Below are 21,669 nucleotides of genomic sequence, written 5' to 3'. Positions count from 1 at the left end.
CTCAACCATTCTTTGTCTCTACTTAGGTCTATGATATTCTTTAATAGCGTCACAAACTCTCTATGTCATTGATTATCTTAATTCTTACCATGTGCTTCTATGTATTGGATATCATTCGGATCAATGCCGGTTTTAGAATAAACTTTCACCAGGAGATTTCGTTGTTGGTTACTTGATGGTGCAGTGATAGGTGTTGTTGTCCGTCCGTCTTGATTGCATCCCGTTGCTATGGCTGCCCAAATCTTGTTACCATCTAATACAGCCTTTAAGACAAAGAAAACCAATATAATGGAATTAGTACTATCGGTATCGATTTGCTTTTTTTTTAAAATCACTAATGTGTTTATTGTTATTTTATTTTTAAATTAACATTAAGGTGATTACGTAAAGTTGAACATGCATTCTGGTTAAAGTCACCAACATTTCCTGTTACCTGTTTCTTTGTTTTTAATATAACTATTCCACATCCCTCTCCCCTAGCATAGCCGTCTGCCTTATTAGAGAAAGCTTGACACTGTCCGGTTGGTGAAACCATACGTGCCTTGCTTAGCGGAACAAATATGTCTGGGTACAGGATACTGTTAACACCGCCGCAGATGGCGACGTCACAATCACCTGCCAACAGCGAAACAGAAGAACTTTGGTTAGTCCCGCAGCTCTTTAAACAAAGCTTTTTTCAGCTGTTTCTACCACAATGAAATCACCTACAAGAAGGCCATGCAACATAACGCTATTTGCCGACATATGCAAATCAGGTGTAGTGATATCATCATAAGCAAATAGGCACTCATTAATATTCAAAACTCTTTAAGCTCTTAAGGACACATACCAGATTTCAGTGCCTGTGAGGCTGTGTGGATCGCTACCAACGCTGAGGAACAGGCGGTGTCAATTGACATAGACGGACCAAGAAGGTTGTAGGTGTAGGAGACTCTAGCGGATATAATACTCGTGGATGTTCCGGTCAGACTGTAGTTGGTCATAGTGTTCAGGTCATCGCTTGAACGTACTTTGTAATCATCGTTCATTACACCTTTGGAAGACATCTTACACATTATATCATGACAAAATATCATTATTTACATTTACTTTTATTGTCCCGTAATGCAGAGGTAAATCGTAAATACCAATGTCATCAAACTATTCAGTCAAATAAGCTTCAACTCTCATGGATTTTTATGTACATGTATACTGATATAATAAGAATGATTGTAGGAAATTGAGGACACACATTCACCTTTTTAAAGTCATTATGACACATGATAACAAAGACCTTCATATTTTAACTGAAAAAAACGATAAATAATTGCATGCATGATTATATAGATAAAAGTGAGTGTTTGTGTTTAGTTTAGTGGTTTGCTTATTCAACAAGTGACCGGGGCATTAACGGTCACCTAAGTTTGATGCAGAATGACACAGAGAGCTCAACCAGCCTGTTTTAAACACTTTTGGCCTAAGCAGATGTGGTGGCTCGATATATTACAACAAGCTCGCTACCTTCCCCACCATCAAATCTAGCACATCCTTAAATGACCCTGACTGTTAATAAGACAAACAACCCGAACTAAACGTTTAGTCCCTTGCATCCGGTTCAGGTTTAATATATAGCATAAACAATGTTTCCAAGGCGGCATAAGATATAGAAATGTTGCTAAAATAAATAAAAAAAAGATATTTTGGAAAGTAAGTCATTATATCGATTCAACCTTTCAATCCATGAAGAATATCTAATTCCATATCAAACACTTGAGTTAACTGAAATTTCAGCGATTTTGGCAACCGTCCGATATGGCCTTAGAAGGTGTGTGCAAAACGACATAGAATTTGCTTCAGTAGTTTCGGAGAAGAAGTCGAAAATGTAATCTGTTTATGGACACATGACGAAAGAGAAATGTCGGAAGACGGATGCCGACGGATAAAAGGCAATTAGAATAGGTCATTAGTCTTAGATGACATAATATTAATATATTAAATTGATCGATTCAAATCTTACCTATGTAAACCCCTGTATTGGACCCATTCAAATCTCTTCTCGTGATTCCGCCATCTTCCATGGCCATATGAACGCAGTCAAGCACGTATCGCTGCTGGGGGTCCACCGTGGCGGCTTCCATTTTGTTGACGTTGAACAATTTGTAATCCCATTCATCATATCTGAATGAATATAATAATTATCAAAGATGAAACACCGCTGACACATAGTATTTTGCTCAATAAAAACAGGAGCAGACGAATTGTATTTGTCTTTACTTACACACGTTTCTTACTTTACACCATAACCACCATTGAAAAGCTTGAGCTTTTAATTTTATCTTAGAATAAAAATATTAAATAATTAATAGCGTCCCGAAAGAAATATATATGGAATGAAGTACTGATTGCGCATGCACCAAAAGCAAACTAAATTATTTTTCAGATGTATCTTATCATATTTTCTTTGTTAATTAGACGCATATATATATATATATATATATACGTGTATACACGTTTAAACACCAATTATTGGATGAGAATCATTTATGCTCTGTCGGCGAGGATAATGATGATGTATTGCAATATCACAATGTTGCTATGTGCAACCAACTACAAATATTGATAAATGTAGTAGTGAATGAAAAATACAGTGTCTCAAAATTTTAGCTCGTGTTTCAGAACTATGGAACTAGCGTCATTTTTAATGATTATCAGACGTGGAGCACCACAGGAATATTTGACTACAATATGCAGAAAAAGTAAAACATTTAAGAAAGAACTTGATTAATGAGTAAGTTAAAAAAGTTAGTTTGATAAGATTTATAAAGATCTGAATAGGATTTAGGTACATTAATTTATTTCTTTAAAAAATACACCTTGTGTAAGGGATAACTTATTTTTACGTCCTTATAAATGGCAAAAAAATAATTTCATGGTGCTTAAAATGTTATATCTTGATCAACCGTGGTTCTATTTGTTTGAAAATTGACTGAATAAAAGCAAATTAGTCCGTTGTTTATATATTCGATTTCCGTTACCGTTTAACTTTATCCTTTTTATTAGTCCCCTTTTGGTGAAACCGGAGAGGACTATAGTGTTTGTCCCCGTCTTCCTGTCTGTCTGTCTGTCTGTCCGTCAGTCTGTCCGTCCGTCTATTCGGATTTGGTTTGCGGATGATAACTTGAGAACGAATCGATGGATTTCGATCAAACTTTACACTATGGTAGCATATGCAAAAAAATACAGCTTGGGATTGAATTCAATGATAGCATAGGGGGTGACACAGCCTGGGTTTGCATTTGAGGTGAAAAGGTCAACTACAAAGGTCACTGTGATAAAAAATAGCTTGCTTTACAAAATATTAGTTTCCAAACGATACCGTTAGAACACATCAACGGATTTAGTCAAACTTCATATGATGATAGCATAACTAAGCAATAATAATAACTTGCCATAGATTAGAAAATGTAATTGACACCTGGAGACGTGTAGTGCTTGCAACACTTACTCTAAGTTTTTATGATGATGTTTAGGGCATTTTAGATCATTGTTTTTACCTCATTTACTCAAAACCATATCATAACACGTATTATGAAGAGAAAGGAATATTCTGTCTTGAAAAAATGTGATATATATCACATCTGTCAAACAACATATATTTTGTTGATAATTTGTCTGTTTTGGCCGAATATGTGTATGAAAAGATTTTTATGTATGTATGTCAATATTCTTTATAAATTACAGTTGAGTGTTCCATAAAACCAATGCGCTATTGAAAAAAAATTACAAAATTGAATATAAAAACCTGATAGGTTCAGTTTCATCAAAACTTTGAAAGAAGATGTAATATTAAACTATAGGAACATTTTAGGATAATGGCACCTTATTCACCTTATTCATCATTGTTAAATTTTGAGCACATACAACTTCTTACATAATATTAGCCAAATTATATGACATATCAATCATAATACTTATTTGGTTTTTTTCTAACTTTCTAAATCTCTTTTGCTGTTTGATTTATATGAAATTTAATGAAATAAATTTTCACCAAATCTTTCCTATACAATAACCGCAGTAATTGTCTCATAATTTCACATACATATGTATATCACAATCCAGCGGATATTTTATGACATGAGCGTATCGTTATTTAAATCATCTATACAACAATGATCAATCGGATACATGTAATATATCTTGTAAGCTTATCAGACGGATTAGATAGGTGATAAAGCATATGTTCAAAAAGAATCATATTTATCTTGACATTTTATAAAAATGCTACAAGTAAACTGATGGGACAACAAATGTATGATAAACGTTGTAACATATTAAAATGAAAGGATATTAAATTAGTTGAGCATCGCCAAAGCCTGCCAAATTAGTTAACATAAGTGTACATTATAATATTTTTTTATCATTTACATTTTATTGATTTTCATTATGACATGACATGGTATACTACCTTACTAAAGATATGACAAAGATGACAAGACAATCTTGACAATGGAAGCTTAAAACATAGATGGTTTCAAATAGTATATGATTATAAGAGGTATTTTATTTTGAATTATGAGTGCATGGTAAGTTGTCATATATCATATATAGCATGTACTACTTCTACATTATAATATTATGAGACGTATTACTTTGCGTCACATGATGTTGAAGGATTGCACTTTTAAGTATAAAAAAATTCTGCAAACAAAAAACAATGATATTAAATTGATTTTTATAATAATTTTGACGATTTAATATGAAAATATACCAAACTAGGCATGTCACAGGTCATTTTCCTAATTTTCAACATAAATTTTCTTTGTCGTCGTTTAAGAAAAAAATAATTATCAGAGTTTCAAAGATGTAGACTGAATAAAAGTACTTTTTTAATGTAGAAATTCAACAGAAAAATTATTGTTAAAAATATGACATTCTAAATGCTTGTCTGAAGTTTTATTGTCACTATTATTACTGTTGCGTTTTTGTATACCTTAACTGTTGTCTGACGTTTTCAAATAATGCATCAAAAGTTATTCATTACTGAAAAAACTTAGTGGAAGTCTTAAGTAAAACCAGGAATAAAATACATACGTAAAAATGGATGTGAACATTTTGAAATGTCATTACTGTTACAACTGTAAAAACTAAGATGTTGAGACGAAAAAGATACATTGCCATGGTAGCATACTTAACATACTTCAATAGAAGAACATATGTGTATAATTAAAGATTCTTAACAGTTTTGAATTTCTAAAAAACCTCTTAAAGTTACATGTGCCGCATTTTTCATACTCACGAATCAAGAAGAGCTTTTAGTATGTTATTCACCACCATAAGGTACCAACATTTTGAGAATTACAATATTTTGAATGCACAGGTTTTAATTTCACGAGTACAAATAAGGGCTGAAAACAATTTTTGGCAGTGCTGCCAAAAATCATTGTACTGCCAAAAAATATTACATTAACGTCTACAGTGCAGTGAAATTAGTACACACGGTCAGACTATGAAGCCAAATTGTTGTCTGCAATTTCATTTCACATTTTTATAGTATTTCTAGTAATTGAATAGTGATTCCTGCAAATACGTCTTCATCAAAACATACATAATAAAAATAAAACCATGAATTTTACAATGTATAACATCTTTGTTCAAACTAACGTTTATAAAGCATCATATATGTTTGTCTGTACATTAGAATGATTTTCACAGCTTTATTCATCAAACCAGATGATTTTTAATAGATTATTGAAGAAAAAATAACATGTCAAAATGTTTGACCAGTTACGGCACATATAACTTTAAAATGTCCCATCTGTAACGGTCACTTCTGTTATTTCATTTTCACAGGAGGGACAATTGTTATAATAGAAGTGACAAATACATGCAGTTTACACCTGCACTTCTGGCTAATTAATTGACAATTTGTTTAAAATATGATAGCCCTCATACGTTTCTAATTTCACAACCTTGTGATGAACTAGTAAGTTGTTATATTCAAAAAGATGACTTTACCATTGTCGGACAGGAGGGACATATCATGTAACAGCAGTGACCCAGAGAAGACATGCACTAGGACTTAAGTCTACGTACTTTTATTAAACTGTCTAGATTTCACGTTTTTACATTCTAACAGCCATAAAAGAGACATTACAATAACTGCAAATCTACAGTCAATAGCTTATCGTCTGATAATAGGAGTGACATCAAACTCAAGTGTAACAGAAGTGACAATGTGAATAACGGTTGAACTAATTATCGCTAAGAAACTTTCGTGAACTTTATACTTCTAGTTTCAATTAACTTTAATCCAATGTGTAATGTATTGAGAACAAAAAATTTCAAGTATGATGTTCATTTGTACAATAAGAGATTAATTATTTTGTAACAGTAGTGAATTTGACTCAGATTTTATAAGTGTAACAGGGATGAAAATTGCAAGCAATGCTTAAACAGAATTATTTGTGTAGAAATTTTCATGAATTTTTGCTTTGTTTAAATATGCTTTACGGCAATGTGCAATGCAATCATAATAGAAATCCCCAATATTTGGTAGCTGTATAATCTATTCAATTTGCAATAAGAGAGAAATTTATCGTTAAACAGTACTTTTCTGCTAGAAATATATTCAGCTAAATAAGATTAAAAATAATAAAAAGATATCACATGATTTCTTAATTTTACATGATGTACAGTATTTAAATGGAATTGGAATATGGCTTCGCGTCTATGAAGAATGTTCTTCCGTTTTTTGTCTGTGACTTCATAACCCCAAAAGATATTGAGAATAATGCTTAAAATAAACAAACCGTTATTGCAAATTAAACATCAAAACAATATCAATATTAGTAAGTTAGTATGAATTGGAAACGTTTAGTAATTCAAGATGAATTTGCATTATGTTACGTTATACAAGCGTAACTTATATCATTCACAGAATATAAATATCAACCTTTGTGTTGAGCCTGGCATTTCATTTCATTTTATAGAAATACACGGATACGCATAAGCCACCTAAAATGTTTAAGGATTATAATACATGTCATTGAACTCTCTTTTTATTTCTTAACATAATCATAGCCTATATTAAATTTGCATTTAAATCAATATATTAAAAAAATCATTTCTGTGAGATGTCGTATATGAATTGCAATCATTAAAATCGATTTAAAAATCAATTTTATCAAACATAAATATCAAAGTAACAAAATGCTTCTGCTAAGAATAACAACAATATTAATATTTTCCATTATTATTTTTATTATTATTTTTTTTTTCCATTGGATATAGAATGCGCATTTTCTTAATTGTTTCAGATGAATTATACGCATCAAGTTACTCCGTTAAATAATTACACATAATTTCACATGATGTGGTTTTCAATATGCAAATATGTGTGGATTTCTGATATATCCTAATATTTAAAGCAAACATTCAACTTTAAACTAAATATATAGTATTGATTAACAATAATTACATAATTAGATTTTTTTCCTGTAGAAGTGTCATTTTCCATTTTTTAAATGTGTTCCTTAATGTGGCCTACCATAATTGACATATACATGTAGTATCAATAGCGTAATTTTTTATCAATATAATTTGCTTGCATTTTTCTAGAAATGAAAGCAAATATGGAAACAACACGTTCATATATATAGAAATATATTTTATGGAGTTTTCCTATTTGCAATTAGGCGCTTTTGTAAAAATAAGTATTATGTAAATTATTTAAATTATTTGCAGCATTTGATATGTGAAAACACTACCTTATTGTGCAATACTGAAATAGTCTACCAACGCAATGCTGACTATTTCAACATCAAGCAATGCTGAAATAGTCTACAATGAGTTTATAGTGCTTTTTTTCTTTTAATATTATTTTTCATGGGTTTATGAACTTATACTAACTACTTTGCTATGATAATTCATTTGGGGAATTACTTACTTTTTGATGAACCCCGCGCGTGTGACGTAAGATTTCCCAGGTTCGTTCGGGTCTTCATGATAGAATGCATTATTGTTCCACCTCTCTCGTGGTATTTCTATCACGTGATTTTCTCCCTCACTCAGTACCCGCCAAAATTCATCTAGGTCGTCTGCTCCGGGAAACTTACAGCCCACTCCCACAATGACGATGTCGTTACCATCGTCCATTCCGAACCGGTCACGCACATCACAGCTTAAATATCAAATTTCTGATTGTTAATTATTTCATTTGTTTCATTTATGATTAATTGTATGTAAATTGCACTATATTCTCTTAATGAAGAATTTATCTAATCCAATTATCGACAAACAGTAATGGAATACCTGATATCAATATTGAAAATTCTTGAAATACAACACTTATATCTATTTAGCGTAAATGTATTGTTGGGGGAATAATATTATTTATGTAATAATAATTAATCTTTTAACACTTTAAAATAGCATATCACATTTACATGTGTATATTATTATAATTAGTTATCATTCGGTTTTAATACCTAGAGGATCTTACATGAGTGGCTATGTGATATGAAATTCATGAAACGAGTTCAGTAATTTAATATTCCACGAGCTACATAGTCATGAGTGTAAGATTCTATTTATCACATAACTATTATTGATAGAAATATAAGTAAAACTTAAAATTTTGTCTCTATATGAAACAGTAGAAATCCAGCTCTGATGTGACGTTTCTGTCTACTGAGACAATCATGCGACGTCACATATAGATTATGACGTCAAAATTACATGTGACGTCATAATAGTTTTATTACACATGTGTCTTTCGATATTTATGACGTGGCCGTATATCATGGCTGGACAGGCCATTTATGTGATAAAATTTATTATCATTTTCAACCTTCATGTACTGCAAACCAACCAAAAACAATTCTCAATGAACCAGGCAAAACATTGGACTTATCCAAGGATCGACTCATATATCAATCGTTTTGTCATGAATCAATAAAACGTGACGCTTCCAAAATTGGAACAAGTTCTGATAGCAATTTTAGACATGGCTGGGTAAAGGTAAAGTTAGACAGTTATTCGTTATTCAAGCGTCACCTGTTTTGACGGATGGAGTGAAAATAAATAAAGTCAATTTTTTTGTTTAATTCTTTGGAATAACTATAATTTTTCGGAGTTTTCACGTAAATATCTAAAGCACAGATCTTTATAAGCCATCTGGGAGTTTTACTGTCGATAATAATTTATTTTACTGATACCATATCTTCAGTTGCGCTCACATTTATTTACTTTTTCACTCCGATGCATCAGAGGTAAATATAAGAATCTAACACTTATATAATTCATTTGAATCATAATGCTAACTAGGGGAACGAGCCCTGAACTCCAGGTCGGAAACCGGACCTCCGGGTCAAAAACACTTATTACATACATGATCAGCCGTATACGGTCCCAGACAGTGGGAAGACGTGCTCGTGCACGCCTTTTGAAGGTGACTGCCATCTTGATGGTTCCCATGGAACATTCCATAGCAATCTAGTAAGGATTGAAAGAGGAACGAACCTTCAGCACTGGGTGGGAGAGTGGGTCCCCCAACCCGAAACCCCATCTTGTATACATTATCAGCCGTATACGGTCCAAGGCAGTGGGAAGACGTGCTCGTGCACGACTTCAAAAGGTAACTGCCATCTGGGTGGTTCCCATGGAACATTCCATAACAAACTAATTAGGATTGAAAGAGGAACGAACCTTCAGCACTGGGTGAGAGAGTGGATCCCCCAACCCAAAAACCCATCTTGTATACATTATCAGCCGTATACGGTCCCAGGCAGTGGGAAGACGTGCTCGTGCACGACTTTTGAAGGTGGCTGCCATCTTGATGGTTCCCATGGAACACTCCATAGCAATCTAATTTGGATTAAAAGAGGAACGAACCTTCAGCACTGGGTGGGAGAGTGGGTCCCCAACCCAAAACCCCATCATGTATACATTATCAGCCGTATACAGTCCCTGGCAGTGAGAAGACGTGCTCGTGCACGACGTTTGAAGGTAGCTGCCATCTCAGTGGTTCCCATGAAACATTCCATAGCAATCTAGTTAGGATTGAAAGAGGAACGAACCTTCAGCACTGGATGGGAGAGTGGATCCCCCAGCCAAAAAACCCATCTTATATACCAGTGGAAAGACGTGCTCGTGCACGACTTCAAAAGGTGGCTGCCATCTTGATAGTTCCCATGGAACATTCCATAGCAATCTAATTAGGATTGAAAGAGGAACGAACCTTCAGCACTGGGTGGGAGAGTGGATCCCCCAACCCAAAACCTCATCTTGTTTACATAATCAGTCGTATACGGACCCAGGCAGTGGGAAGACGTGCTCGTGCACGACTTTTGAAGGTAACTGCCATCTTGGTGGTTCACATGGAACATTCCATAGCGATCTTATAAGGATTGAATGAGGAACGAACTTTCAGCCCGGGATGGGAGAGTGGATCCCCCAACCAAATAAAAAACATCTTATATACATTATCAGTCGTATACGGTCCCAGGAAGTTGGAAGACGTGCTCGTGCACGACTTTTGAAGGTGGCTGCCATCTCAGTTGTTCCCATTGAACATTCCACTGCAATCTAATTAGGATTGAAAGCGGAACGAACCTTCAGCACTGGGTGGGAGAGTGGATCCCCCAACCAAAAAAACCAATCTTACATACATTATCAGCCGTTCACGGTCCCAGGCAGTGGGAAGACGCCTATAAAATAAGCAAATGAATATGTCTTTGTATCATTAAACCAAACAGACATATTTAATATTCAATTTCATAGTTTTATTATAATTGAACATACTAAAAGATGCGCAGAAGTCTTGCTACATTGATCACCAGATTGAGTTAGTAATCAAAGTACTGAAAGTACTGCACATTCAATGCAGGAGAAATAGAATCAATGCAAATACAACGAAGCAGATACAGAAATTTTTTAATAACATCAAATGAATTAGATGAATTTAGCACTGCCATATTTTAATTTCAAGTCCTGTTGATGATATGACATTTGATACACCATTCTGGTTTTGTGAAAAAATGAATTATTTTCTAATGATGAATATCTGACCAATCCATTATTAAAGGGACAATTCAGTCTAAGCGAATATTAAAATCTGTACATATATCGGAAAATACCCAGTTCTTATGGAAATAAGATCAGTCGGTTTTACTGTGATATACCAGAAAAGCCCATGGTGGTGAAATGCGTATGAAATGTTCAAACTCGCTCGCTGGCCGCCATTACACCTTGTGGTCGAACATCTTGTATGCCGAACCCTGTCCCTTGCTGTTAGAGTAATGCTACTTTTGTTTAAAACTGCTCAAATCGCCCTGACAGTAGTGTGTTTACTTTATTAGGTGAAATGTCTTGACTAAAAAAATCATTTTATCACCTCCACAGTGGTTATGTAGTTCATTTGTTTAACGTGCGTGATTTTGGCTCGGATATGGGTACAGCGTACATATCATACCTGCTTAATCGTATTGATCAACGATTTGTAATTACAACAGTATCAATTGAAATACTAAACAATAACGTGGAATTTTTTCATTTTTTTATGTTATATGCTTCATAAGAAATATAGAACAAAACTTATGCCATATTTTGCTTCTTGGTTATGTAAAAGAATTATCCTGAGTGAATTGTCCCTTTAAAACATCAAGCTATTAGACAGATGACCCATTTCCCAGAAAACAGATAATGTATGTCCTGGACATTTAGGCTTAATTGACGGCTTTCTGTATCTATCAGCAGTCTAATGGCCTGGTCTGGTGGCCGGGTGGCATAGTTTGATAACGAGAACCTGTTATATCTAGGATATTCAGCTAATCACAGAAAATACATATACAGTATATGTATATGTTTTTATTGACATTCTTCTTAATCCAAATTCCTACATAAAATAACCAATATCCAAATAAAGAAAGCATTTAAGTCTTATATCCATTAAAATTGAGTTTTTGTCCCACGCTCTTGTCTCTTGTGTGTCACACTTGTGTAGGTAAAACTATGCCCAGATGAGGGCAGCCGTATCAATAATCATTTTAAAACATTATTTAATATACACAAAAAGAAACTCTTACTTTAAAATCTGTATAAGCCTTAGATAGTAATTCCAATTTGTATATTTTTATGTAAGTTAGACAGAGGAGTGTATACATATATAGAGACAGTCAGTGATAGTGTAGGTGTGTGTATATTCCACACAGAGGCTGTGTGCATTCCACCAATCATAAGGCAAGCTTCCCATGACTGCATACTGCTGTAAAGGGAATGCAATATTTTGATTGGTCCAAAGAAATATTATTCAATAAACAGGGAGTTTTTGGATGAAATTGTTCAAGAGGTCACCACTAGATATCATTGAAGGGCAAGTCCTACACATCAATAGTGAGCCGGTTAGCAATAATACAAACACTAGTCGCGTTGTGTTAAAAATAGAAATTTCCAAATTCAAAACATATAAACTATTATAAAGACATTTATATCAATTATTTCAAGAATATTCAACTGATCATAGAAAATACACATATATGTTTTGTTTGACATTCTTCTTCATTAAAAATACGACATAAAATAAAAGATGTGAAAATAAAGGAAACACAAGTCTTATATTCATTAAAAGGAGATTTTTCCTATACTATTGAATCTTTTGTTGCACATACACTTATATATGTAAAATTATGCACATATAAAGGAAGCCTTATAAGTTATATTGCCTCATATCTGTTTCCAACAATCATTTAAAGCATTATTTTAATGTACACAGAAAACACTTCTGATTACTTTACTTTATAACTGTCAGATATATAAGCTTCAGATAGTAAGTCCAATTTGAATTATCATTAGCAGAGATTATGTAAAATAGACCGAGTAGTCACCAGTGTGCATAGAATGTGTGACTATCACAATAGGCGGTGTTTTTCAACTCTCAGGACATTGAATAAACACTTATAAAAGCTGTTGATTACGTCTTCCCATTGCCTGGGACCGTATACGGCTGATAATGTATACAAGATGGGGTTTCGGGTTGGGGGATCCACTCTTTTAATTCTAATTAGATTATGGAATGTTTCATGGGAACCACTGAGATGGCAGCTACCTTCGAAAGTCGTGCACGAGCACCACTGCCTGGGACCGTATACGGCTGATAAAGTATATAAGATGGGGTTTTGGGTTGGGGGATCCACTCTCCCACCCAGTGCTGAAGGTTCGTTCATCTTTCAATCCTTACTAGATTGCTATGGAATGTTCCATGGGAACCACTGAAATGGCAGCTACCTTCAAAAGTCGTGCACGAGCACGTCTTCCAACTGCCTGGGACCGTATACTTCTGATAATGTATATAAGATGTGTTATTTGACCCGGCGATCCAGTTAACTACCTAGAGGTCAGGGCTCGTTCCACTTTCAATCTGAATAAGATTGCTATGAAATGTTCTATGGGCAGCACTGAATTTGCATCCAATTTCAAAAGCCGTGCACGAGCACGTCTTCCAACTGCCTGGGTCCGTATACGGCTGATAATGTATGTAATATGTGTCATTTTACCCGGTGATCCAGTTTCCGACCTTGAGCTCAGGGCCCGTTCCGCTTTCAATTTGAATAAGATTTCTATGAAATGTTCTATGGGCACCACTTAGTTGGCAGCCACCTCCAAAAGTCGTGCACGATCATGTCTTACCACTGCCTGGGACCTTATACGGCTGATAATGGATATAGGATGTGTTATTTGACCCAGAGATCCAGTTTCCAACCCGAAGCTCAGGGCGCGTTCCGCTAGTTAGTATTATTATCCAAATCAATTATATAACTGTCTAACTCTTATATTTTTCTTCTTATACATTTGAGTTTAAGAGTAAATAAATGTGAACGCAACTGAAGATTTGGTTTCAGTAAAAAAATTATTATCGACAACAAAACTCTCAAATGATTTAGAAAGGTCTGTGCTTTAAATATTTAAATGAAAAATTTAAATGGAAATCTCCGAAAAATATAGTTATTCCAAGGAATTAAACACAAAGAATGACTTTATTTAATTGGGCTGCATCCGTCAAAACAGGTGACGCTTGAAATAAACGAATAACTGTCTAACTTTACTTTACTTGGCCAGAGGTAAAGTTAGACAGTTATTCGTTATTCGAATAACGAATAACTTTCCAACTTTACTATAAAATATCTACGTAATGTTTGATTAGGAATTTCCCTTCATATTTCACAAACAAATGCCTACAGTTTTCAATTCATGTTTAAGTAAGCAGTGCGTGTATTAGTTAGGGAGCTTTGAACCATGCCCGATCTAACTCTTTATTTCAGTATGTCTGAATACCTAATATGAGACACCTCCTAAATATAATCCAGAAAAACAAACACATCTGAAGTCATTTTATAAGGAAGTTCAAGTTTTGTTTATTGATTTAGGCGTATTTCATTGATTTGTCCCATAATAATCCAGTTAGCAATACTTATTTCTTGTTGTGGAAATAATGTGCGTAAGACCTTTTATAAGACGTCAGGTGCACGGATTTATAACATGCTGATAATTACACTCTTTTATTAGAAAAAAGGTCAATGTCATCGGCACATGTATAATTGCAGTATTCAAAATTTAACCGTTTTCAACTAATCTGAGTTATGTTTCGAAATTCAGGACTATCTAACAGTAAAATTGAAGGAAGTTCAGAAAGCAAACTGACCAATCACAGGCAAAAACTTCCTTTGGCGACTACAGTGTTAGACTGTTACACTTTAAAAGTTCAATATTTTATTAAATACAGAACGTAAAGCACCAGGATTTCATTTGCAAAAAGTCTGCAATCATCAATTTCTTATTTTTAATTAAACAGATAAGGATTTGTATGTTTTTGTAGTCTAAGCTACGCTGAGGTACTTAAGTCTCCCAATACGTTATGGTACGCTATTAGCGCAATTATGATCAAGCCTTTAGAATCAAATTATTTATTTATATTATTCATAAAATAAAATATTTTGTTGTATGCCTTAAAATACCAAAACTCTTCTTTGTTGCCCCACGCATGTCAAAAGTAATTACAGTTTGCAGTATCCGATTCATCTGTATTTAATGCATAAAGCTATAATATGAAAATAAGTATTGTACAACCAAATTATACAGAATATGTAAATTACTTTATCGATAAATAATTAATGAAAATAAGATTAAACGTGAATCAGGAAAAACATGCAAAAATAGCAATGTAAAAAGCAAAATGAAAATGAAAGAAAGAAAGAAAAAAGAAGTGAAATTCAAACATTGCAACCTAAGATATTTTATAATAAAATGTTATCTTACCTGCAGTTCTATCATAGTTTCCTTTTTGATCAATCTTCGCGCAAAGTCCCTTTAAATAGGTCCAGTGGTTCTGTTTTCATTGGTTATGTCCTTATCGAATGATCTTGTTCGCTAATAATATATAATTACGTCATACATTATGCAGTACAATGTACATGTATGCGAGTAATTCTCTGAAAAGTTTCAAATAACTGTCTTTACTATATATGGTCTTTTTAGAAATATCCTAATAGGAAAAGGTTTATGTTTGAGACTTAAAACTGACTGTATTGGGCAAAGAGAGAAACTTTTAATGCACATTTTGTTGAAAATGATAATTATGTTATCAAATATTCTCCAAATGCTTATTACATGTTCTTGAGATCATGCCGCCATGTTAGCATATAAAGATGTCAAATTTAATTTTAATTTAATTTCTTCATCTTTTTTTTTTCTTTTTTTTTTTTTTTTTTACTTTAGCATGCATGTGTATTAGGCAAATGTCATTTAATTGATCAACATTAATGAGTGAAATTTATGCATCCTGTGATAAGTTTTAATAAGCTACTGTGACTGACATAAGTGTCATTCTTTATATTTCTGATATTCCATGTATATGTATGTACTTTTAATTAAGCCATTATTATACGTTTTACTAACTAGAGGACCATGCGGTACATCACCCGTTGCCTCAGTAAATAAAGTTTATTATTATTATTACAAGTTAACCGATATTTCTATAATATATAATACATTTGAACTGACCTTATTATATAGTAATATTCGTCATGAAGCTTGTGGCATATAAGATACTCTGTACATGTTTTAATAATTGTTACATTCGTTCAACGTAATAAGTAATTCAGAGGGATCGATGTGTGTGTTCTTTGTTTAATACCCGCAAAATCTAGCGATAAAGTGGACAAGATGTGCATTGTACATAGCGACTATTGCAATTGATGAACAATGTGTGAGTCCTGTGATTGGGCTGAGGTGACCAAGATTAAATTTTTCGCTCCTGGAATAGCACTGGTTATTTTTTTATGTTGTACAAATATTCATTACACATGTTACAGGAAGAAAATGATGTGTATTTAAAAATCCTTAAAATCCGGAATATTAAGTCATTAGTACATTAAGCAATCCTGGAAGATAAAAAATAACCTGGTGACAAATGATTTTTATGTACTTTTTGTGATCAGGGTTCGCCTAAAAACCAATATGAAAATATGTATTACTTACGATGAAGTGAAATACAAAATATTATTAAAAAAGAAAGTAACGTTGGATGCGTTCATGATGGCAAGTTGACAATAACAAAACACTTGCTTTGCATAATTCATACCCTAGATAATGACAGCACATTTAATGCTTAAATTATAAACAACAGATCATTGACCCCTTTGGTACACGTGACTATGAATACAGTGATCTGCAAGACCATAAACATGCATGTCCACAGCAGGACAATTAAAAACTTCTTTCGGCCCAAACATATGCTTCACATAAGTTGAAGTACCTAGTTTCGAATTTGTTGCAAAATACCAGGAAATGAAGAGTAGATTTCCTGAATATTATAGTCTGCAGAAGGGCGACAGCCATGAGCCAGAACAAAACCTATTACAGCAGGGTAGTAATGTACACTTTGTCAGAATGAATAAAAACATAACTAATCCTTACAGTAATAAATCTTAAAATACAACTTAACCGTTGTATTAGGTCAAAAACATTTACATGTGTAACATAAGTTTTATTGTATTGACAGCAGTATCAACCTCAATTTTTTTTCTTTTTACTATCTGTAGATTAAAATGAGTTAGAGTAATAATTTATTATCACATATGGACCTGCAAAACCATATAATAAAGGTGGGGTCTCAAAATCCGCCCACGCGGCGATTTTTTTTCAAAGGTGGTGTTCAAGCTTATGTTAAACATCCCATAGAAACTGCCCACAGTCCAATTTTCTTGAAACTTTGCATATTGTAAGTACAACTAGTTGTCCCTTTAAAATGACACATGTTCTTGAGATCATGCCGCCATGTTAGCATATAAAGATGTCAAATTTAATTTTAATTTAATTTCTTCATCTTTTTTTTCTTTTTTTTTTTTTTACTTTAGCATGCATGTGTATTAGGCAAATGTCATTTAATTGATCAACATTAATGAGTGAAATTTATGCATCCTGTGATAAGTTTTAATAAGCTACTTTGACTGACATAAGTGTCATTCTTTATATTTCTGATATTCCATGTATATGTATGTACTTTTAATTAAGCCATTATTATACGTTTTACTAACTAGAGGACCATGCGGTACATCACCCGTTGCCTCAGTAAATAAAGTTTATTATTATTATTACAAGTTAACCGATATTTCTATAATATATAATACATTTGAACTGACCTTATTATATAGTAATATTCGTCATGAAGCTTGTGGCATATAAGATACACTGTACATGTTTTAATAATTGTTACATTCGTTCAACGTAATAATTAATTCAGAGGGATGGATGTGTGTGTTCTTTGTTTAATACCCGCAAAATCTAGTGATAAAGTGGACAAGATGTGCATCGTACATAGCGACTATTGCAATTGATGAACAATGTGTGAGTCCTGTGATTGGGCTGAGGTGACCAAGATTAAATTTTTCGCTCCTGGAATAGCACTGGTTGTTTTTTTATGTTGTACACATATTCATTACACATGTTACAGGAAGAAAATGATGTGTATTTAAAAATCCTTAAAATCCGGAATATTAAGTCATTAGTACATTAATCAATCCTGGAAGATAAAAAATAACCTGGTGACAAATGATTTTTATATACTTTTTGTGATCAGGGTTCGCCTAAAAACCAATATGAAAATATGTATTACTTACGATGAAGTGAAATACAAAATATTATTAAAAAAGAAAGTAACGTTGGATGCGTTCACGATGGCAAGTTGACAATAACAAAACACTTGCTTTGCATAATTCATACCCTAGATAATGACAGCACATTTAATGCTTAAATTATAAACAACAGATCATTGACCCCTTTGGTACACGTGACTATGAATACAGTGATCTGCAAGACCATAAACATGCATGTGCACAGCAGGACAATTAAAGCCTGTCTTTCAGCCCAAACATATGTTTAACATAAGTTTATATTTACACTTGCTAGGCTTGGTCACTATACTCTAATACTAGCCGATTTTGTTTACCATAACTGCATGGTAACATTGAACTTTGAACTTGCGTATGAAAATGTTCTGTGCAACGTAAAAGGACTACTTTTTTTTTTAAAAAGCAACACATATGGCTTTGTTTACATTTTGACGCAACATTACGTGTATATTGTTGTTTTTCATAGAATTTCGGAAAAATCTAAACAACATATACATGTTTTATATTAATGTATGATTCAAACAATTTTTAAATTAATAATTGTATAAAGAAACGGAAAAATATCCCGACCGGGCCGACGTGCTTTCATTTTTGTTAAAAATGATGGGTGTCAAATGTAAACATTACCTCTGTGCCTATGTTCGTCCTACGATCGAGTCTTTGGGGTGGACGGGCGTGAGACCCTCTGATAGAGGTCAGTTATAAACATATCCTCTTGTCTTTGTTCTTTGAGAATTTAATCATGTGAATTATAAAACATGCACCGTTAGTAATACACGTGTTGACAGTTACGCGTCACCACAAATACATTGTATCCATCGAACACAAGTGAAGTTGTTCCATAGATAGCGATGGATCTAAGCGTAGATTATATAATCACATGGCTCCGAAGGATGTAATATCGTCAAGTCAGACGGCAATCTCAAACAAATTTAGCTACTTGAACACTGGTGTTTTGACAACTTTGGAAAACTCCAGTGTGTAAGCGTGCGTCAGCCTCGCCTCGCTGCACAATAACGGTCACCGAGTTCACACATGTGGCCGTGAACAAATACTTTATGTTATTACGCTATATATGAACTTTTAGCAAAATTGAATACCTATTTAAAGTTCTGATCTGATTAAATAAAATTATCTCTGAAATTTACTTTGTTTGTCATGTTTATTTTACACTAAAATATTGAACTTTTTTGTCGTCGCGGATGAATAATTCTACCTTACGTGAGGCGGCATCATTCGCTGTTCAATTGAGTAAGCTCCTCCCACTTTTGACCGACTTTTATTGAATAATTACGTCACTTTCAAATGACAATTTTATTGCATAAAATATAAATAAAAAGTCGTGTGAGTGTAAATATAGGGATTGGATTTCGTTTTTATGTTAACCATGCTTGTATGGAGCAATTCCTCTAAGAATATATTCAATATGAGGCGCTAACGCGCCCCATAGAATATATTCTTAGAGGAATTGCTCCATACAAGCATGGTTAACATAAAAACGAAATCCAATCCCTATATGTACCTAGTTTCGCATTTGTTGCAAAATACCAGGAAATGAAGAGTAGATTTCCTGAATGTTATAGTCTGCAGAAGGGCTACAACCATGAGCCAGAACAAAACCTATTACAGCAGGGTAGTAATGTACACTTCGTCAGAATAAATAAAAACATAACTAATCCTTACAGTAATAAATCTTATAATACAACTTAACCGTTGTATTAGGTCAAAAACCATTACATGTGTAACATAAGTTTTATTGTATTGACAGCAGTATCAACCTCAATTTTTTTTCTTTTTACTATCTGTAGATTAAAATCAGTTAGAGTAATAATTTATTATCACATATGGACCTGCAAAACCATATAATAAAGGTGGGGTCTCAAAATCCGCCCACGCGGCGATTTTTTTTCAAAGGTGGTGTTCAAGCTAATGTTAAACATCCCATAGAAACTGCCCACAGTCCAATTTTCTTGAAACTTTGCATATTGTAAGTACAACTAGTTGTCCCTTTAAAATGACACTTCTTTTTCCTTTTGTGATTTTAAAAAGGCCCAAAGGGCCTGAATTCTTTGTAGTCATTTTCATTAAAACTACCTGCACAAACATGCCAAAAAAGGTTAGCCTTTGTTAAATATTCTACATTTTTTATTCATAAATCATTTGAGTAGATCGTATACTTTGTATTTAAGTCATTTCTTTTAGATTTTTAACGGAAAATTTTGTTTGAAATTATATTTTTTACGAAAATTTAACACTTTTTGGAAAAAAAGAAAACGAAACATTGCTCTTTGTCATCTTATTTCACCCTGGTACTGGTTTTGTCCACAATTTTACCGCCGTTTAAAAATACTCCCATGACATTTCCTGTCTATGTGTTAATCAGGTTCAAAATTAAAATCCGGGAAAACTGTTTTTGAGTGACTTCAAAATAGAGAGTGCATGTAGCAACGGAACACTTCTTTGTTAATATACCTAGTTATACATTTCCAGTTTATGATTCCAGAGTCCGATATAAGTGAAAATCGGTGTACAGTAATAATTTTTGATGCTAAATATCATGGTAACACCTATTAAAATATTGGTTGCCATGGTAACAAAACGGAGGCCTCTGATTGGTTGAAATTTAGATATTATTAGATATTAGTGAAAATTGGTACATATGGGTTATGGGGTAGGCCGAATGAGATAGTAACAGTTTTAAATGCATTGTTGCCATTGTTTCGAAATAAAAGCCGTCTGATTGCTCAAAATTAATATTGTAGCCTTTGTGGTGCTGGTATTATTTTTTAATTATATATACTTTATTTGAAATTCAAATGTAACTCTGTTTCCCTCTTTAATCATTTTTAATTCAATTTAAAATAGTTTCTATCTACATAAGAGAGATGGATAATCTTAATTTGTATCTTTTGAGTTAAAGTTGCTGAGGAAAATATATTTCTTTCCAATAATTATTTGATTTCTGATGTGAAAAGAGAAACTATTTGTTTCACCCAAGAGTATATCTAGTTGTTAGGTATTTTTGTACTGGTGGGGAAGATGCATGAATAGAAATGCAATAATTTTAGAGTACATATGTTAACTTACAAAAAATTCTATTTTTAAATATTCTATGTTTATCAGGACCACCAATATCAAGCTATAAAAGTCTTATTCAACTCTGAACCCACTCATCTTAGGGAAAGAAACGGTAATGCAATCACTTTACTGAAAGGACCACATACGGGTATAATAATTTATTTCAAAGACTAACTCAACTATTTTACGTGTAGAAATTAACTTTAAGTTATTAATGGTTTCATACAATCTCTCACTACACATATATACTCTAATATATAAATAAAAAAACTTTATTTCAAAGTGGAGAAATAAAAGCTACCATGTAGATATCATCTTATAACATAATGATAAACTAGCACGTAATATATTAATATTGCTCATTTTGCTTTAACTATGACTTAAGATGAAGTGAATTACAAAGTATTAGTAATGAAGAAAGTAATGCTGG

The 21,669-nt window shown here is 33.1% G+C and overlaps 1 protein-coding gene across 4 annotated transcripts in view; it reads right to left on the bottom strand.

The window, feature by feature from the left end:
- LOC138329724 (phthioceranic/hydroxyphthioceranic acid synthase-like) overlaps positions 1-19,150 on the bottom strand; it is a 34,679-nt gene extending 15,529 nt beyond the window's left edge. The window contains exons 1-7 of one of the 4 annotated variants that reach the window (XM_069277005.1): positions 18,789-19,150; positions 15,289-15,399; positions 7,925-8,158; positions 1,997-2,157; positions 830-1,033; positions 434-615; positions 89-263 (exon numbers count right to left, since the gene is read on the bottom strand). In XM_069277005.1, coding sequence (XP_069133106.1) covers positions 89-263; positions 434-615; positions 830-1,033; positions 1,997-2,157; positions 7,925-8,133 — 931 coding nt within the window. In that variant the 5' untranslated portion in view covers positions 8,134-8,158; positions 15,289-15,399; positions 18,789-19,150. Of the gene's footprint in view, positions 1-88; positions 264-433; positions 616-829; positions 1,034-1,996; positions 2,158-6,931; positions 6,994-7,924; positions 8,159-10,459; positions 10,546-10,646; positions 10,668-15,288; positions 15,400-18,788 lie in introns of those variants that run through there. The other 3 variants (XM_069277006.1, XM_069277004.1, XM_069277007.1) reach the window with 3 other exon arrangements.
- Between the last annotated feature and the right edge of the window lie 2,519 nt (positions 19,151-21,669).

The sequence above is a fragment of the Argopecten irradians genome, chromosome 8, assembly GCF_041381155.1.
Source record: "Argopecten irradians isolate NY chromosome 8, Ai_NY, whole genome shotgun sequence".
Classification (NCBI taxonomy): Eukaryota; Metazoa; Mollusca; class Bivalvia; order Pectinida; family Pectinidae; genus Argopecten; species Argopecten irradians.
Note: the sequence above shows the minus strand (reverse complement) of the source record. Positions and strands in the feature narration are given on the sequence as shown.